Here is a 19,711-nt window from a genome sequence, read left to right as displayed (position 1 = left end):
CATCTTGAGTCGGCCAGTCGTTTTGCCAATCCGCCCTCTCGAGGAACAGACTGGTCCTGGCGCAGGCTGCTCGCTGCGTTCGGGCTCCATGGGTACCTACCATCCGTCCCAAGCGTGGAGAGACCAAGCATGGAGGCTGGGGGACAGGGACCTAACGGCTCTGCTGACCCGTTGCCGGTACGGTACGTAGCCTGCCTGTCGAGACGGCAGCCCAAGCAAGCAAGAGAGCTGGCGCGATCTGTCGGGTGGAGAGATCCCTGGTGAATGTCTCCCCCATGTCCTGCAGGGCCCAGGCAGGTCCAGTACGTAAACGTTGGGCCCTGGCCAGATTGGCAGATCACATCCCATCGGATAATTAAGCCGTACAGGCCGAGGCGAAGGATGATGATGAGGGTGTCGCCTACCAGGGCCAAGTGAGGCTCCCGAGACTTGGCTTCATTGGAGTGCCAGAGACCTCGGCGACGCCAGCAAGAGACGGGCATTTGTTAGGATAGCTACGTTGCCGTCCGCACAGATGCGTCGAACCGCGCCGAACACGTGTGACTCCCCCGTCTGCTCGTGAATCCACTTTTTGCTGATTTCCATGGTGGTGGCCACGCCCACCAGGGCTGCTGGGCTGGGCTGGGCTGGCTGGCTGGCTTTTGCTGTTGGATCACCTGGGGAGGCCCGGGCCGGGGCGACTTCCCCCATCTGGTCTTGTCGACTTCTGGCGCCTCTGGCCTATCCCATTGCAGAACCAGACGGGGAACAGAAGAGAATAGAACCAACCGAAGGAGGAACCAAGCCTAGTGGGCGGGCATGAACTGGAAATGCAAGAGAGAACAGTGGGCGTCGAATCTGACACAGGCAATGACGGAGAGGGCAGCCCTCCTTGTTAGGGCGTCCCCTGAGCGAATGGGATGGGGTCGCCGGGGCTTGCAAAACACGAAGCGCAGACAAGATGAGGAAGAAGAAAAAAAGCAAGTTCGCATGGGAGGGACGTGGGATGGTGGTGGTGGTGTCGTGCGTGCGGCACAGGCCAATTTCATCAGCTAGCACATTTACAGCACTGGCCGTTGGGCATTCAATTCCTGGGCGCGCTGAAACGAGCACAGCTCGTGGGGAAAGAACCGAAGTGAATGGCCAGGGCGATATCTTGCGCCGGGATGGAAATGACTGAGCAGATGCAGTATCGATGCCAGAGTTAGATTCATCGTAACGTGAGGAGCGAGGGCTTGGCTGTTGTGCGCCATAAGTGGTACTGTGTAACGTTCGCGGAGCGGCCACGGAAGCCGACTGCAGACATCCAGAGAGCAGCCTTATGGTAGACAGAGTTGACAACGCCAATACCGCCAAGTCGCGCCATGATATATTCGAGTCTTCGAAGACGAATAAACATAGTTTCGACATGTATGTTCCAGGGTAGTTTCACCACTTGGGCCCATGTAGGTGTTTTCACGAAAACCGAGAAAAACGCGAGCCGTAAATATCTCTGGGTGAACTACGGGTTAAAAATCGTGGGGAAAGGCAGAGAGGCTGGAGCATCCATACCAACCCAGGTAAGCTGTATCACCACGACATCCACATTCAGACACGCTCAAGCTCCAGCAGCCGTGCGTTGTACTGTCGATGTGAAATGTCCCCCGCGCAATGTGGGATCTGGCGGTTTACCTCTACGTACGTACCTATTTTCAAAGCAAATGGCTACGTGGTTGCGACCAGCCTGCAGTTACACCTGCACACCTACGCTGCATCGCGCCGCGGTGCACACTGCACTGCACTCTGCATGCTGCACGCTGCTGCGGCAGCAGGAGACTTGCAACCGATGGGAAGACAGGGCCTGGCCAGCGGTCGGGAAGGGGGTGGAACATCCATCCGTTCGATAAACGACGACGACGTGCTCGCGCTGCTTTTTTTCAGGTTTCGGGTGTTTGTGCTTCTTTGGCCGCCCAGCCCAAACACTATCGTCGTCCAGTCCATCCGTCAGTCCCACTCAAAGATCACCTCCACTCATTTATCCATCCTGGCCAAGCCGGTACGTACCAAAGGAAGGTATCGGCGGGCAGCCAGCCGCCGCCCGCAGTCCTGCATCAGCCATGGATGGATCCATGGATGGCAGCCCCCCGGCCCAGACAGACAGAGAAATATGCATGTCCACACCACCAGCATCATCATCATCTCTCCTTCCCCACCCTTTCTTCCCCACTCCACAGCTCTGCGTTCCCACAGCTTTGTCCAGCGGCCCCTGTTCAGAAGGAGCCACCCCTAGCTGCCTTAGTCTCTCTGGTTCACACGCCCCCTCCTCCCCCCAGTGTCCTTTTCCCACCCTCGGCCCACTTTGTCACCTCCCGTCCATCTCCATCCATCGCATCGCATCGTCACCTCCATCCTGTCTGTCTGCCTGTCTGCCTCTCACCTCTGATTGCTGCCGTGGCTACCCATCTCCATCAGCGAGCAACGAGCCTCACCTCCGCCCGTGACCAACCCTGGTATCCACCCATCCGGCATCCATCCACCCGTCCACACGAATCGGTCTTGCACACCACACCTTTGTCCATTTTTCGCCCTTGCACCCCTTGTCCCCCTTGGTCCCCTGTGGCCCGGTTTGCCCTTGATCCATGGGGCTCGTTGCAGCCCTGGCTCCCTTATTAGCTTCCCGGCGGCTGCGGTCACAGTCGCGACGCCGACTTCGAGGCTCGCGAGACGTTGCTGCTGTTCATCCAGGCGTTGCTAGCGTCTGGAGTTTCTTTGCAGAACACATGCATAGAGCGCACTTCTGTTGGGTTGATCTTATCCAGGAATAAGCTATACGACATTTTGCATCCATATTTCATACACGACTCGAGGTTAAATTTGGAGCAGCCACGATACGATGTAATTGCCTTGTCGTTAAACTTTGCTTCATCCAACAAGCGCACTGCCGCCGCGGCGCCTCACCTCAACCGACTGACGGCATCGCACCTGGAGTGAAAAGCTTGTCAGCCCTTTGAGGCACACCAGTCAGCCAGTGTTCGCCTTTGCTGTTTGAACCCTCCTGTCAGCGAAGCCTGCGCGCTGCATTGCGGCTGAATCATTACTTGTCCACTGATTACCTTGTGATTCCTTTTTCTTTCGATTCTAGCGGATCCCGTCATGTCGCGCTGTGAATCTCCACGGCTCCGCTCATTACGACGCGGCTCTTGTGAGCGCGATCCAATCTCTTCTGACCCCAGAACAATGCGCGCTTGCGGTTGAGATTTATTGTGGCTTTTCTCGAATTCCCGAATCGAATTACAAGCATCAACTCCGTTTTCGAGACCTTTTGTGCTGATTGACACTTGTGCGATAAGTTGTCGACATCGCTGAGCGGCGATGATCTCCTCGCACAATGCGTCTCTCCTCGTTTGCTTGATGACTACGCGACGCAAACTGTGCGGCTATGTACTCATTAAGTACATTTTACTAGGGAGGCATCCGCATTCAACTGGGACGTGCTGTCCTTGGTAAATATATCGAGGCACGGGTCCTGCTCGTACGTTGTAGCATCTTCGTCATTGTCACTTGACAGGGCCATGGCGCTGCCTTGGGCCCGGGAACCCCCTTTTTACTCCCGCTCGTTTGTTTCCCTGGTCAATCTCATTCTCCCCCAGCCCTCCAAAACTAAAACAAGCCGAGGCCATGCTCCGAACGGCTTACGAGAGAGATGGTCCGAAACACGTGGGTGACTTCCGGAACAGCTTAGCGGTGACCCCGGGAAGCGGTGAAAAGATTAGCCATTCCCCTTCCTGCGCCACCACCGCCTCGATCCGGCTGTGGCCATCCAGCCTCCCCAAAGCGTGCTGCAGTCCACCATCATCCTCATCGTCGTTGATGGTCGCACAGTTCGTTTGTTTGTCGGGTACCGTTCTGCCGCTATCATCATCATCGCCTCTCATGGTGCTTTCTGGAAGCCTGTGTTGGTGCTCGCCTTCGCGTCTTGATTGTGCGTCAACTATGGATATATCGTTAGATTTCTAAAGTCTGTATGCGCATTCGTTCAGATCAGGCTACAGAGGATCCAAGAGAGTTGCTCTGATCAAACGATGAACAACATCTCGTTACGCCACGCTATCTGCGACAAGATACGCAGCACAACAGTGCCTCTCCCTGCCAAAGCGCACAGATAAAGCGTCCTTGTTGCTCTCTACCTCTGCCGTTGTCTCGCCTCCCTGTCCTGCCTGACTTTGACAGGGCAGCGGTACGTACCTGTCTCCAAGGGTTCTTGGCATATTCAGATGCGCCACGCAGAGCTTGGACGTGCGTCTTGGCCGGGTTTAATCGCCCAGCGGTGCTGTTTCGCTTGGCACAGAGAGATGAACACCACAGGGCGGCCAGGTATCGATGCGCGACTTTATGCCTTCATAAACTCGACAGCCTTCCACTCGCTCACCACTGCATCTGCGCGAGAGCATATGCACGTCGCGCATTGGACGTTGGATGTTATGAGATACCAGCATCGATGCTAGTCTCCCATCGTTTGACTCCGTAAAATGCCCGAATTTTCTCAATCGTCAGCGCCCTCCCCTGACGAGGGGAGATCTCCCCAAAATGGATGGATCAACGACTCATTTAGCCAGCCACTGGACGTTTCTTTGTTTGGCCCAGGCTGGATGGGTATCTGATGGAGAAGCGTCGAATATCTGTCTTGAAAGTGCAAAGGGATAGAAAGGAAAGGCAGCGAGCTGCCTGAGCAGGCCCGAGATTGTCACGGCTTACCTGCCGATCACTCCGCTGCAGACTCCTCGAGTCCTCACAATGTCTCTTGTGATGGAGAGTTGTGTGTGTGTCCGTGTCTGTGTGTCAGCCGCCTTCAGTGTCCTGGAGCCTCAGCGATGGGCCTAGGGGCCCCCAGGTGCCGAACGCGCCACTGACCCGTCGCAGGCGAGACAGGACCCGAGAGCTGCTCACATTATCTCATACCTGCGAGGTACGGAGGTACTTGGGATGCCGCCGCCACCACTCTCGGCCGCTGCACCTGGCGCTGGCTCTGGCGCTGCCACCAGGACGATTTGCGGGTACAGCTGGGCCAAGGCCGGTCCCGCTAGGCCATCCTTCTGGGGAGGGCATCGGGAAGTGAGCGACCTTAGCTTGCGGGCTGGAACTCTGTGTGAGAGCGTGCGTTGAGAGGACGGGGAGGGTGTGTGTGGGTGGGCGCGTGCGAGAGCTCCAAGGTTGCCCCAGTACGTATCTCCGCATGGTTCTGTTGACGGGTCCAGTGTGGCACTCCCAGGAGGGCATGCCCAAGGGCCGTAAATAAAGTAAAATCATGGGTTATCCTGGGTGGGGCCCTTGCCTGGGCCCCTCACGCCGGCGTGCGTCTAAATTTGCCCGTTCCTTCCTTTTCATTCATGGGTTAGGGGAGTTTGCGAGGCCAGCGCAGGTCCTTCCTCCACCATCCTGTGCCTCTTCCCAACTCCTCACTTTCTTCCTCTCCCACCCATTCCGTCGCCTGCGAACGGCTTCATCGGTGACCTTTCATTCTTCTCCGCCAGCGCCCTGGGATGGTCTACGACCCATCGTACTCGACTTTGACTTCCTTCTTGTAGCCACTTGCGTCTCCATTGGTGGTTGTTTTTTTCCTTAACCTTTCGCACCTGTTCACAGACATAGCCGCGCCGCCTCATACCGGTGTCGCTTTGACCTGACCTTGTCACTCACATACACCTTCGGGGCATTGACGATAGTTGTTGGGCATCACAACCGTCGCGCGTCTCCCACAAGCATCGCAACGTGCCTGATTCACGGTCGAGTCAGAGCATTTGGCTTCGTATTAATATTGCTAGCTGTCGCACGTCGGCTTGCTGCCCATTGCAAGCTGCATCGTCACCGCTGCTATCACCACCCAAGAGATGGCGAACCATCACGCGTCGCCAACCCTGATGCAGATGCAACAGCATCAGGGCCAGGTGCCCCCTCCTCCCCCCCCTCCTCCTCAGTCTGGCGTCCAACCCGGCCCCTATACGCCTTCACCTGGCATCGCGGGCATGAATGAGCTCGTCTGGATGCAAATAGGTTTGTCGTCGCGTCGCGTCCCACTCGACACACTTGCTCATATCCATACAGGCAGTTTTTCCGAATTGCTGCGCGTCCCCGATGAAGCCATGCATGCGTATGAGCGCGCTCTCACCGCAAACCCGAACTCGATCCCCGCTATGAACGCCATCGGAATGCTACTCAAAGGGCGCGAGGCCTTTGACAAGGCGCTCGAGTTCTTCCGTGCCATCACCCAGATCGACCAGAACAGTGGCGAGGCATGGGGAAACCTAGGTTTGTTGTGTGCTCCCTGTGTGACGGCGCAAAACTGACTGGCGCGACAGGTCACTGTTACCTGATGACTGAAAATCTTCAGAAAGCGTACGATGCCTATCAGCAGGCCCTGGTCCATCTTAGGGACCCGAAGGTACGATGATTCACTGCAATCTTCTGTCGCGCTTTACGCCAGAAGCTAAACATTGTCTAGGACCCCATGCTGTGGTACGGTATTGGTATCCTCTACGACCGATATGGCAGCTATGACTACGCCGAGGAAGCCTTCTCCCAAGTCATGCATATTCAACCAGATTTCGAAAAGGCGAACGAGATTTACTTTCGGTTGGGTATAATATACAAACAACAGTCAAAGTATTCTCAGAGTCTTGATTGCTTCAAGTATATCGTCAACTCTCCCCCAGGACCGTTGACCCAGGAAGACATCTGGTTCCAGATTGGACATGTGCATGAACAGCAGAAGGACGTAAGTGCATATTCATAATCGCACACGCAGTGACAGAACTGACGTTTCATAGTTCGACAATGCCAAGGCTGCTTACCAGCGCGTTTTGGACCAGTCTCCAAACCACGCCAAGGTCCTCCAGCAGCTTGGTTGGCTGCATCACCAGCAGAGCAACACGTACGAGAGCCAGGATCGCGCCATTCAGTATCTTGAGAAGTCGGTTAACGCAGGTATGATCATCTTGATGCCATTGGGATTCCGAATCTAGACGCTGACATGATATAGACAACCAAGATGCCCAGAGTTGGTACCTGCTCGGCCGTTGCTACATGTCGCAGCAGAAGTACCCCAAAGCGTATGAGGCATACCAGCAAGCTGTTTATCGCGATGGAAAGAACCCCACCTTCTGGTGCTCGATTGGTGTGCTCTACTACCAGATCAACCAGTACAGAGATGCACTGGACGCTTACTCTCGAGCTATTCGCTTGAACCCTTACATCTCTGAGGTTTGGTATGACCTTGGCACTTTGGTATGCTTCACCTTTCTATCTTTCAAGAGGCGCAGACTAACACAGGCATAGTACGAGAGCTGCAACAACCAGATCACTGATGCTCTGGACGCATACCAGCGTGCTGCAGAGCTTGACCCTGGCAACCCTCACATCAAGGCTCGCCTCCAGCTTCTCCGCTCTGGTGGTACCAACGGTGGCCCGCCTCCCTCTGCTCCTCAGCCGGCCGATGTCCACCCGCAGGCTTATCAGGCCGCAGGCCCTGCCGGACCTCCTCAGTGGGGAGGCTCTGCTCAGCAGGCCCCAGCTTCTGGTCCTCCTCCCATCACTCCTAACCCCGGAGACCCCTGGGTAGGTAGGCTCTCCAACATTAACCCTCCACCTCAACCTCCCAACCCCTATGAGGCTCGTGGAGAGCCCTTCCGTGGAGGCCCTGCTCCTCCTTTGCAACGCCAGCCTAGCCCTCAGCAAGAGCAGCAGATGCGCCAGCCGTACAACGACCCGACCCGGAACGGGCCTCGTCGTGGCCAAACCCCTCCTCCTCCTCAAAGCCATCAGTACTCTCAGGGACCTCACCCCGCTCCCCCGCAATCTCAACCAGCGGCCCCGGCCTCTGAGCGCCGAGTTGCCAACCCCAACTGGGGTGGAGCGACACCTTCGGCATCGGCCCCCCCTTCCAGCAATGTCAACGGTCCTAATGGCCCGAACGGCATGGCTCCCTTCCGCCCAACTAACAGCCCTCGTCCCGATGGGCGCCCTGTTCACGACAACCGCATGCCCTCGCCCAAGTCCGCGTACCCTCAGCACCAGGCCCCACCGCTGTATCCTCCTCATCCCGAGATGTCTGGCCAAGGACCTCCTGAGAATGGACCACCCGGACCCCCGGGACCCCCTGGACCACCTCCTCCTGCTGTGGCTGAGGCTGCCATGCAGCGAATGGATGAGCGACCTCCCTCGGTGGGACCCAAGCGGATGCGGGAATGGGAAGAGGAATCTGCCGCTAAAAAGCAGGCCAACGAGGAGAACCGGGTTCGTCTGGATGACATGCGACACCGAAGACCCTCCACTCCTCCCCGTGATGCCTATCGCCGCAATTCGTCAGAGGCGCGACGTGTGGAAGACCAGCGCCGGGCGGATGAGCCTCGCCGTGCAGAGGAGCCACGACGGCCGGAGGAATCTTCTCGTCATCCCACCGACAACTACCATCCATCTGATGCTGCTCATCACCCCCCAAGCCACACATCGGGCCCGAACCATCTTCCACCGATGCAGCAGGGCCACAGCCCCATGTCTGGAGTTGTGCACGAGAAGTCTCAATCTGGGCCTGTCCCTAAGGAGGAGCGTCCACCAAGCCTTGAGCATGCTCCCCCTGCTCGCGCAGCACCCCCCGCCTCTGAGCCCGAAAGGGCGGCAAGGAAGATGGAAGTTGACGAGAACTACGATGACAGCGGCGAGGATGAGAAGAAGACTGGTATCGTTACCAACGGCTCCGGCCCCGGCTCGGCTGCGGGGGATGTTAAGACATCAACGCCGGCCAACGCCAGTGTCAACGGTGTGTCGGGGCCCACCCCAAAAGTTGAATGATTGATTGGTAGCTTTGATCTTGCCCGAGTTACGAGTTGAAGAGTCCTTTCACAGTCGATTAGTTCTGTCATTTTTCATGTATACCACCACTTTCTTATGGGGGCGCGGTTTCATTTGTGTGGGCAAAGCGAGGAGGCCAGGGACAGAACTATCAAAACCGGGGTTTCACGGTCTTTTCTTGGCTACATTTCACCGGCGAACAATATCATTACACATATCAATCTCCTTGTTGGTTGGTGGTTCCATAGTAACTATTCAATTGAGAAAATCGTACCTAAATCGGGTCCATCCTAGTAATCGTCGTAATCTCACACTCGCAGCAAAAGACTTGGAGGTTTGGGAAACACTAAGACAATGCTCACGTGACTTGCCGTTCCTGATGAGGGCTAGGTCATCAGCTCGGTGAGGGAGGTCTTTCGGTGGAAAATGGAAGGCTCGGCAGGCCAGTCTGTACCGTTGAACGGCCGTGAGGATTGGGATATATGGGAACATGATGTATATGTATCGTAAGAACAAGAGCCTCAATTAATACACATCCTTGATATTCCTGTGCCAATGTCGCCCAGGTCGTCTCTCATCTTTCTGAGTAGTTTCTCGGTGACTTCTCGGTGAAGCATTTTGTGGGGCTCAGGTCAGAAAGCCCAGTGGTGCACGGGCCACCCACTGTTTTTTTCCAAGCAGCTCGCTTAAAATTTCGCCCACACTTTTTATTTGAACCCTCTTGCCTTTTCTCTTCACGCAGGCTTCGTCAACTCAGGTTCCTACTAACCCCCTCAAACCACACAGCCCGCCCAAGATGAGTGTGAGTTCGGAAGACGACGACGACAATGGCATCGTGAACAGAGACTGACGATAGATCAATAGCACCGCAAGTTTGAGGCTCCCCGCCACGGCTCCCTGGCTTACCTGCCTCGGAAGCGCGCTGCCCGCCACCGTGGAAAGGTCAAGTCGTGAGTATTCCTGAATATTTTTTCTTGCGATGCCTTTGAGGATCTCAAGCAGCAATGCAGTGGCTAACGCATTGGCGCAACAGCTTCCCCAAGGATGACCCCAAGAAGCCCGTCCACCTGACCGCCGCCATGGGCTACAAGGCCGGTATGACCACCATCGTCCGCGACCTCGACCGACCTGGCGCCAAGGCCAACAAGAAGGAGATTGTTGAGGCGGTTACCATCGTGGATACCCCACCTGTACGAACAATGCAGCCCGCTTGGCTATGTGCCTATGGCTAACATCTTTTAGATGATCGTTGTTGGTCTTGTGGGCTACATCGAGACTCCCCGCGGCCTCCGATCCCTCACCACCGTCTGGGCCGAGCATCTGAGCGACGAGGTCAAGCGCCGCTTCTACAAGAACTGGTACAAGAGCAAGAAGAAGGCCTTCACCAAGTACGCCAAGAAGCACTCCGAGAACAACGGTGCCTCCATCACCCGCGAGCTCGAGCGCATCAAGAAGTACTGCACCGTCGTCCGTGTCCTCGCCCACACCCAGATCCGAAAGACCCCCCTCAAGCAGAAGAAGGCCCACCTCATGGAGATCCAGGTCAACGGTGGCTCCGTTGCCGACAAGGTCGCCTTCGGCCAAGAGCTCTTCGAGAAGCCCGTCGACATCTCCTCCATCTTCGAGCAGGATGAGATGATTGATGTCATTGCCGTCACCAAGGGTCACGGCTTCAACGGTGTCACCGCTCGATGGGGCACCAAGAAGCTTCCTCGCAAGACTCACAAGGGTCTCCGAAAGGTTGCTTGTATCGGTGCTTGGCACCCTTCGCACGTCCAGTGGACTGTTGCCCGTGCTGGTCAGATGGGTTACCACCACCGAACCTCGGTCAACCACAAGATCTACCGCATTGGCAAGGGCGATGCCGACGACAACGCCGCCACCGAGATCGACGTTACCAAGAAGAAGATCACCCCGTATGTTTTCCTGTTGTTCATTTCTATAAAAGACACGCTAACAAATGCTCAGTCTGGGTGGTTTCGTCCGCTATGGCGAGGTCAACAACGACTTTGTCATGCTCAAGGGTTCCATCCCTGGTGTCAAGAAGCGTGTCATGACCCTCCGAAAGACCATGTTCCCCCAGACCTCGCGGAGGGCTCTGGAGAAGGTCAGCCTCAAGTGGATCGACACCTCGTCCGAGTTCGGACACGGTGCTTTCCAGACCCCTGCGGAGAAGAAGCAGTACCAGGGTACCCTCAAGAAGGATCTTGCCTCCGCTTAAGGCGGTCGCTCGTTTCCTTTTCTGTCTTGACCATTGCACGGTGTCGAGGGTTGGTTCGTTCGCCTTGCGTTTGGGGCTGGGTTAGGTTAACTGGCATGAACGTAAAAAGTCCAGCTAGAGGGATGGATTCAAAAAATTCTAACGAGATTCCCAATGTTAATCATACTGTCCTTGCTCGGTGACTTGTAGTTGCATGATTGTACTGTTGTGTGTGTGTGTATGCCGTAGCGTCCATGGACCTATCATTTGCATGATGTCGTTGTCTCTTGTGGCTGGTTCTTTATTCCATCGTCGCCTGACGTCACCCCCACCCGAAACTTGTACATGCATCATCCTCTTGTCCCACTACCTCAGCTCCCGCGCGACGCCTCCAATTCCTCCCTCATGTCCCTCAAAACCTGCTCTCGGCGCTTCTTGAAACTAAAGACAATCTCACTCCCTCTCTGCACGCAGTTTCGCTCTCAGTTCCTCATCCAAAACACCATTTGCCGAGCTCACCAAAGACCCCTCAGCGGAACAAGACCCTTCAACATGTCCAACGACGACGACTACATGGCCTTCCTCAACAAGGCGAACCAGGACACCGGCGCCGACGCGACTACACAGCAAAAGTCTTCCGTGTTCAAGGCCAAGGACACAGGCAGCGAGGTACCCAAGGAGATCCGCAACGTGTGCAAGAGCGCCGTCTACGTCTCGGACGCCGACGAGCCATTCGAGGAGGTTTCGCTCAAGTGGGAGGGCAAGAACGGACTACCAACCGAGTGTGAGAGAAACCTCTTCGTATACTACTACAAAAACCCCAAGACTGACCTTGTTCTAGCCGAGTTTGCCAAGCTCATCAACCACTCCTCCCCCGATTCTGCAGAGATCAAGATCCTCGACCCCCTCAACTGGGACTCGCGCGGCCAGTACACCAACGTCATCGAGGCGGTGCGCGAGGCGTCCAAGGGAAACGACGTGCGTGTATACCAGATCGTCCGGGACGCCACGAGGGTCGAGTACTGGGTCGTCTCGCACGCCGATGGAAGGCTCATCGGCGCCAAGGCCCTGGCGGTTGAGAGCTGAGATCGAGTTGTGTCGCTTGGGATGAATATGGGAGCCTCGGAATATTGATTTTTGCAGGCGCTGATTGCGTGTGCGTGTTTGCTGGTATTGCTGAGCTGGTTGTGTGCTATCTTGCTATATGCTGGTACATTAAACCTGTTGGAACGTACGTCTTGGATGGGATTTACGAATAAATGATCCAAACATGAGAAAGAATTCCGTTACAGTGCCCCGAGAATGCGTTTCTTCCGAAAAGACACCGATCTGTCTGATATTATCTAAATGGGGATCGAGACCACGGCTGTGAGTTGAAACATGCCTAACAGAACCTTACAAGATCATTCATACTCATTCATTTGCTCATGGCCAGTAGTCTCGACGGACTTAGGAGGTGGGTTGGCCGCTACAAGTCTCCTCTGTCTTGTGAAACAATGGTCACATTCTGTTGATGTTCAAGTTTGATGCTAGAAGGAATGGCTTCATTTATCGTATTGCTCATTTGTTTCCCATGATTTCTTGCCGCCGCCGCCCAAGGTATCTACAGTCATAACCAAAAACACCCCTAAAATATGAATAACCAACGCCAGATACCATACGTCCTGAGACCGTTGGTAATATGAACATGCGTGTATATGCTTGAACCCCGTCTGATGTACATAACCTCCCCTCTCCCAAAGATCCTTCATCTACTGGCGAACAAGTCCAAGCCCGGATGCGATATCCGCATCCAATAACTCCGAAGGTATGGGTGTATCGTCCCTCTTTCCATCAATGCTCAACAAGTCTGATGGGATGGGTGTATCTCTCTTTCCACTCGGGTTCAACAACTCTGCGGGAATGGGTGTATCATCTCTGCCCCCCTCGACATTCAGTAAATCCGCCGGCACTGGAGTGTCTCTCTTGTTGTTGACATTGTTGGGTTGCTTCTTGGGAGCAGTTGGAGTCTTGAGATCCACGTCCATGTTGCTATCAAACTCGTCTGGCACTGAGAGACAGCTACTCGTGTCAGACATCTCCACATCGTGATCAAAGCTCTCGCTTTCGGAATCGGCGCTCTCGATGCTTGGTGTTGGCATGGTGGAGTATGTGATTTGCGGGATTTTGATGGCAGTGAGAGGAGTCTTGACCTCTTCGGCTGTCTTGGGCTTTGCAGCTTCCGCTCTGAGGGCGGCGATAGAACCCCCGACATTCTCATCGTCCTCCTCATCTTGGCCAATAGTCCAGACCCAGCGACGCTTCTTTTCCTTTCTCTTGCGCTTCAATACACCCTTTGGTCCTGCCAGCGAAGTCCCCTGTGGCGAGGGTGATGTACCAGTAGTCAACATGCCCATCCGACGTTGTGTGTCTGTAAAGGGTCCAGGTGTCTGTCCGCCGTCCTGAATTTCGTTGGGAGTGAACGCCATGGCGAGGTCCACGGCATTTTGGGGCAGGGGAGGTAAGCATGGGGGAGAGTGTGGTGATGCCTCTTCGACGAGAAGGTCAATATGGGACTTGGTGTATTTGTTGGTGATGATCTCCTGAGTGAGGGGCTTGCTGTAGCCGACTCTCCTGTTTGCCTTTTCTTGCAAACGCAGAGATTGTCGTCGAGGAGAAGAGGGAGGGATGGCGGTAGGCGGAGGAAGAGGCGAGTTGCGGAGGATGCTGTGAAGTGATCGAGGGTGTGTGTATGGAGCCTGCAGAGCTACATCGGCAAGGCTCTGTGACCGAAGAGGTGTGAGTGTCTCGGATCGTGAGGTAGCCACTTGCCCATCTGCTGCTGAAGTATCGGCAGCCGAGAAGCTGAAGGGCTTGGATGTGTGTGAGTCGACTGGGCCAGCGGATAGAGGAGGCGTGGCCGTCATAGTGCTTGGGTAGTTGATCTCGAGGCGGTTTGGTGAGGGGGCATTCTCTGACAAAGGAGTCTCCGGGTATGAAGCAACGTAAGGTGTGACAACTCTGTGCTTGGCGTCCATAGGCGTTGTAAGGCTGAATGCTTCGAGTGTGTTGATGGCGGTCATGGGCTCAGTCTGAACTGGCGTTGACCTCTCAATAGTGGTAACGTAGACATTGGAAAGCGTGTTGAAGGCAGTTGGGTCCTTGGGGTCCACGGCGTAGCTCCTCGACGACCTTGTGGCCGGGCTACATGATGTCTTGATCTGAAGAGAGAGCCGAGGCCTCTTAGATGGTGCTTGTGTAGAAGCCATGACCGGATGTAACGGGGGACGAATAAGTTGGTATATATCAAGTCGACACAGACATCCAAGAAATGGAAAGAGCAGATTCTGTCGGAAGTGGCTGAGACTATACAACCAACAGACCAGCACTTGTACCCGAGAGACTGGAACCGCCAGGGATCACAAGCAACAACGGGATGTCAAAACGGCAGAAACAACACGAGCAAACAGCGAGAAATGAGGGCCTTGCGTCTATATAGGACGGCATTGATCCAAGCGCACATCTCACTGGGCCGGCCGCGGAAACGAGATGGGGTCAGGGCACCCATGCTCTCCTCGACCAGCCCCAACACCGAGACAAGCGCCCCTAGCCATGCATGCAGTGTGATATTTCGCTCACAAACTAAACGCGGAAGTCGAGAGTTGAGAAGGATTCAGCCCTGGGGCCTCTGGCTTGCCAAGAGCGAGGTGAAAGCGACGGGGGTGTTGCATTGGCGCCTCCTCTGGTTGGCTCGTTGAAGTCTTGAGGGGGGGAAGCGTTGAAGGCGCAAGCGCCCTGGTTGAAGAGTCACCCTTGTTGAGTTCCAAACCAGGCCCAATCACGCGGCTATCAGGTCGGCTCTTTTCACTCCCACTGGCGTCTATTCCCCTCTTGCAACCCTCCCCTCCCTTAGGCGACATGGTGGCTTGACTCTGAGGGGATTGACAGAGTGACTGGTCGTCTGCTGCGTCTGATCGAGTCTCTGGGCCTCTTCTGTGGTGGATTTTCGCCTTCGATTGTTGGAGCCAAAACCGGACGAGTTTCAGTAAGCCATGAGCAAGGAGATCTGACGGTCCATATGACGGTGCATTTGGCGAGCAGATGACGGTGGGGTCAATTGCTGCTCAGCCTACTGACACACGATGCTCCAAGCCATGATCCGGCAGGGCTTTCCCATGTCTTGAGCACGCCAGACCTTTTTTTGTAAAATTACGGATGGCCTAGGGCTGACTGGTGGACGTAATCTGTATTTTTTGCGATAGTGGCTGCGTGTCCTTGAGCGAGTGCCGACGGACACGGATATCGACAATAGGGCAGACTTGAGAAACAAAACTGGGTGGTGGGAAAGTCAAAATGCGGTGGGCACGTCTGTCTGTCTTGCTCGACTGCAAGACCGGCGACATTGCAGCAGATGGATCCAACTAGACGTCTCTGTGCATCTCGGGCGTCAGGTCGGCGGCTACAGCGCAATCGTGGATGGTCGAAACGACCCAGCAACATGTAGTGGGTGCTTGGCTGTTTTTTTTGCGTGCAAGGGTCAGTCAATCGGAGCGGGGACGAGACCGAGACCGAGACATTGACTTCGGAAGCGAGCCGGGGAAGGAGGGTGACTTGAGAGTCTTTGCCAGACATGGCATCGCATCGCATCGCGTCTATCGTATCGGTCTGACCCTGCTGCACTAATGACTGGCATCAACATGGAGGTTGGCGTCGACATCTGACCTGCTGCTCCATGTCTTTGCTGGGCCATGTCTCAGATGACATTGGAGGCCGTTTCCTCGCAGCTATCTCGCATCCGTCTGGCGGGTTCATCCTGCAGCTCGTCGATCACGATTGAAACACATGTTGGGCGCGCTTGTTGAGACGTTGGAGGTTTGGCGCGCTTGGGGGCGGTGACTTGGCTCTAGGATAGTCTTTGTGACAGGCAGGGGCCATCGCCGCCAGTCGAAATACAGATGAACGCGTTTTGGATTAAAATCCCATCATGTTTTGAGTAAAGAGATGGAGGGATGGATGGAGCATCGCCAAGGTCAAGGTCTATCCGTGTAAGGGATGAAGCTGCACGACGCTCCATGGACGCTGAGTGGTCGGGGCCTTAGGCACAGGCAGCTGCAACGGCCCGAACGGGCAGGCACCTCTGTCCCTGAGCAACAACGGGTACGGGTACGGGAGGTACCGTGAATTGAGAGATGATGGATGCTTCGCCAATGACAATCAACTCTGTCTATCCTCGTTATAAGCGTTTGTTGATGTGAATGTATTCGCATACAAAACCAGCATTCTGTTTGGCGGTCAGAGTGAGGTTATTGGATCCTCTCTAATCTCTCCCCGTCTCCTGTAACCTCTCCCGCTCAAGACAAATCTCGCGGTGCACGCATCCCGTCTGCATGGCCCCCATCTCTTCAACTCCATGAATCCCGGCCAACCATGGAGACTCCGAATAAAAAAAGGCCTCGATGGAACAACGACCGAGTCATTTTACAATTCGTGCGTCTCGCCTCCGATCCGTCGCAGCCCCCATCGGCCGCTCGTGCTTACACATCAGCCATAGGACTACGATTGCTTCTACGCTCAGGTCTTTGAGAACAAGAACCCGGCACTCAAGAAGCTACCGGTGGGCGTCAAGCAGAAGAATTGCCTGTCGACATGCAACTACAATGCTCGTGCCCTTGGCCTCAAGAAGCTCATGTCGGTTTCCGAGGCCAAGCGCGTGTGCCCGGAGCTTGTCCTGATGGATGGCGAGGATCTCACGCCATTTCGCGATACGAGCAAAATTCTCTTCAACTATTTCAAGACCTTTTCGTGGAATCACAAGGTTGAACGCCTTGGGTTTGATGAGATCTTTATGGGTATGTTGTCCCGTCAGTCTTGCTTAAAATAGGTAGTCTCAACTAAGGCCATGGCCCGCCAGATGTCACAGATATCGTCGAATACAACCTGTTTTGCCTCAACAAGGCATCCCTGGCAAACTCGTTTTTTTGCCTTTCGAAAAAAGATCCGGAGCGGGGCTTTCAGTGCGATCTGACTAGCATCGCGGGCTGTGTCCAGGACACAGCCTCCCAGGACCTTGACACTGAGAGTCCCGCTTACCTGCGCCTCCTCCTGGGCTCGCATCTTGCCCAATTCTTGCGTCTCGAAATAGAAGAGAAATTTGGGTTTACGTCAACTTGCGGCATAGCAACCAACAAGATGCTCAGCAAGCTCGTGGGTGGCAAGAATAAGCCCAGGAACCAGACGACGCTGCTTGCCTTCACCCAGGACGAGGCTATCAAATTTCTGGATGACCATAAACTTAGAAAGATACCTGGTCTGGGTTTCAAAACTGTCGAAGTTCTGGGGGGTCATGTGGGTGCTGACATGAGTGAGGCCATCCTAGAAATGCCGGAATTGCGAGACGTGCCCGTAACTGTAGGCCAAGTCCGGCTTCATCCCAACATCTCACCTGGGACAATAGAGACTCTACTCATGGGCCCTGGTGCTGAAAAGGGCGTAGGATCTAGAATATGGGGTTTGCTTCACGGTGTCGACCCGACTGAGGTCAAGGAGGCTAGCGACATGCCAAGCCAGATCAGTATCGAGGACACCTATAAAGGCCTGGAAACCATCCCGCAGATTGCAGAAGAGCTCCACAAGCTATCTTGCTCGCTGGTTAGGAGGATGAGGGTGGATCTGCTGGTTCCCGATCAGAACTCTGACGTTCCGGGTTCTCAAAGATGGATCGCTCGGCCAAAGACGCTGCGGCTCTCGGTCAGGTCCTGGGCACAACTACAATCAGCTCAAAGTCACAACTCTGGACGGGTTTCTAGATCGGCACCCCTTCCCAGCTTCGTCTTTGATGTTAAAGATGACCTCGACCGCATCGCAGAGCGGCTCGTTTCGGAGGCTCTGCTACCGCTTTTGCGGCGCCTTTCCCCGGAAAAGGGGCACCGATGGAACTTGCAGATGCTCAACATTTGCGTGGCGAATATGGTGGCTGGTGCGGCGGATGACAAGACGGGAGCAGGCAGGGATATCTCTGCCATGTTCAGGCGTCAGGATGAAGTGCTGAGGCCGTTCCAGGTAATTCCAGATCAGGAGGATGAGGTAGAGGAGCCTGCGAGATCGGAGGACGAGTGTGACGATGGCGATGAGGAGGCGACGGGTTGGAGCATGGAGGAGAATGTTTCATGTCCTATCTGTGGGCATGCGATCCCCCCGTTTGCTGTAGCGGCGCACCAGAGATACCACGAAATGGGAGAAGAATGAAGTTGTCGTGACTCTGTACCATGTGCCCGGTATGCCGCATGGCCATGACAAGGACCAGCCAACATCCTGTACGCACTCGTTCGACCGAATCAAATCGAGACTGATGACAGGCACGTCAAGATCGGATACCGGCCTTTTTCTTTCTCTTGGGCAACGGCAGGCGAGTTGATTCGATTCGGGGGCAGACCCTCTTCCGTCCGGCGTCGTGCTCACCGATGCTTCTACCGAAATTTGGTTACACAGCACCATGATTGATGGGGTGAGCTGGCACCTCGACTTTCTCACGACGTACGGAAAACAAGACCGAAGCCTCCTGCGTCACTAATGGGCGTCGTGGTATGGGGGTTTGGATCGAGCTGAGTGTTGAGGGGGCTCGTAGTTGAGATTCGAGCTTGAGCAATGTCACTTGGAACTATATAAAAGCCTATTAATATTTACTATGTATTTCAAAGGCCTATACCTTCTTCTTTCTCCCTCGCTTAGCCGATGGCCGAACTGAACAAGCTCCGTTCCCTAGTCGCACAAGTTGCGGAGATGCAAGCCCCCCTATCTCGCCACTTGCTTGTCGGTAGACTAGTCAAAGAGTCGTGACGAGTATCGATAAGCTTGAATGAAACCATGAACAGACATTGTAGCAAACAAATTTACGTCCTGAGTTTCACTGGCGGAGAGAGCTGGGTGCAAGTGACTCGGCCTTTGATGACTCTGACCAAGCACTGCTCTCTTACACTCACAGATCAAAGCACTGAATGAATGACGACCTTGGATGCATCGTACATTGTGAAACTCCCTTATCCGCGTTTGTCCCGTAGAGAGCAGCAGAAAGAGTGCCAGAGAGCCGGCAGCATCATGTGGTCACATCCGGCAGCCAGCTGGCGGCACTGGCACTGGCACTGGCAGATAGCTGGCAACGCAAAGCAACGCCAGCCCCAGCCAAGGAAAGGACCAGAGAGCTGGTGAAGCATCGAGGTGCACCGCATCGCCCGATATTCTCTCCTCTTCCATTCACCTCGTCTTCCTCCTTCCGATCCTTCCCTTCACCTGTCACTCGCGGCTTCTGGCATACCCAACCAGATATTGGGGCAGCCACCCACCCACCACCATCACATCGCACCTTCCATCGTTTGATGTGCGGTCGTGCCTGCCTCTGCATCTGCCTGCTTTACTCTATACCTTCTCCCTCTTCTCTCTTCTCCTTCTCTTTATTCTCCCTTGTACCTTCTGTTTATCGGCGAGTCCGTTGCTTCCTTCCTGTTTGTGTTCTCCCCCATTGTCTCCTTCTTTCATTCACCATTCATTCATCCCAATCTCCTCCTTGTTTACGTCTTCTGTCCGACCCTCTTCAATCTCGTGAATGAGATGACTTCTATTGGCAGCAACTCGATTTGCAGGAGAAAGAAGTACTGGCTGGTTTTCATCTGATGATGCAGCTTCTGCTTCTCCCTGGACTTCCAAAGCTCGACCTTTAGCAACTTGTTCGCCCTT

At 54.8% G+C, this 19,711-nt stretch overlaps 5 protein-coding genes across 5 annotated transcripts; 4 read left to right on the top strand and 1 right to left on the bottom strand.

Annotated features, from left to right (window-relative positions):
• Window positions 1–5,846: 5,846 nt before the first annotated feature.
• LRP88_10419 (tetratricopeptide repeat protein) lies at window positions 5,847–8,802 on the top strand (the record flags this gene model as incomplete). Its single annotated transcript, XM_083246882.1, has 7 exons — window positions 5,847–6,009; window positions 6,061–6,264; window positions 6,315–6,397; window positions 6,458–6,730; window positions 6,783–6,939; window positions 6,995–7,239; window positions 7,291–8,802. 7 exons carry the CDS (start codon window positions 5,847–5,849, stop codon window positions 8,800–8,802), a joined length of 2,637 nt encoding a protein of 878 aa, XP_083097995.1.
• Window positions 8,803–9,598: 796 nt separating this feature from the next.
• Window positions 9,599–11,023, top strand: LRP88_10418 (60S ribosomal protein uL3; the record flags this gene model as incomplete). The annotated part of the gene is made up of 5 exons (XM_083246881.1): window positions 9,599–9,604; window positions 9,667–9,752; window positions 9,836–9,992; window positions 10,045–10,718; window positions 10,771–11,023. 5 exons carry the CDS (start codon window positions 9,599–9,601, stop codon window positions 11,021–11,023), a joined length of 1,176 nt encoding a protein of 391 aa, XP_083097994.1.
• Window positions 11,024–11,554: 531 nt separating this feature from the next.
• Window positions 11,555–12,088, top strand: LRP88_10417 (uncharacterized protein; the record flags this gene model as incomplete). The annotated part of the gene is made up of 1 exon (XM_083246880.1): window positions 11,555–12,088. The coding sequence occupies one exon, from the start codon at window positions 11,555–11,557 to the stop codon at window positions 12,086–12,088; it is 534 nt and encodes a 177-aa protein (XP_083097993.1).
• Window positions 12,089–12,753: 665 nt separating this feature from the next.
• LRP88_10416 (uncharacterized protein) lies at window positions 12,754–14,250 on the bottom strand (the record flags this gene model as incomplete). Its single annotated transcript, XM_083246879.1, has 1 exon — window positions 12,754–14,250. One exon carries the CDS (start codon window positions 14,248–14,250, stop codon window positions 12,754–12,756), a length of 1,497 nt encoding a protein of 498 aa, XP_083097992.1.
• Window positions 14,251–16,408: 2,158 nt separating this feature from the next.
• On the top strand, window positions 16,409–18,226 carry LRP88_10415 (uncharacterized protein; the record flags this gene model as incomplete). The annotated part of the gene is made up of 3 exons (XM_083246878.1): window positions 16,409–16,468; window positions 16,533–16,830; window positions 16,902–18,226. The coding sequence occupies 3 exons, from the start codon at window positions 16,409–16,411 to the stop codon at window positions 18,224–18,226; spliced, it is 1,683 nt and encodes a 560-aa protein (XP_083097991.1).
• Window positions 18,227–19,711: the final 1,485 nt, after the last annotated feature.

Source organism: Fusarium phalaenopsidis (assembly GCF_050370095.1).
Source record: "Fusarium phalaenopsidis strain FUZ10S chromosome Unknown contig_32304, whole genome shotgun sequence".
NCBI classification, from domain to species: domain Eukaryota; kingdom Fungi; phylum Ascomycota; class Sordariomycetes; order Hypocreales; family Nectriaceae; genus Fusarium; species Fusarium phalaenopsidis.
The sequence above is the reverse complement of the archived record's forward strand: the minus strand, read 5'-3'. Positions and strand labels throughout refer to the sequence as shown.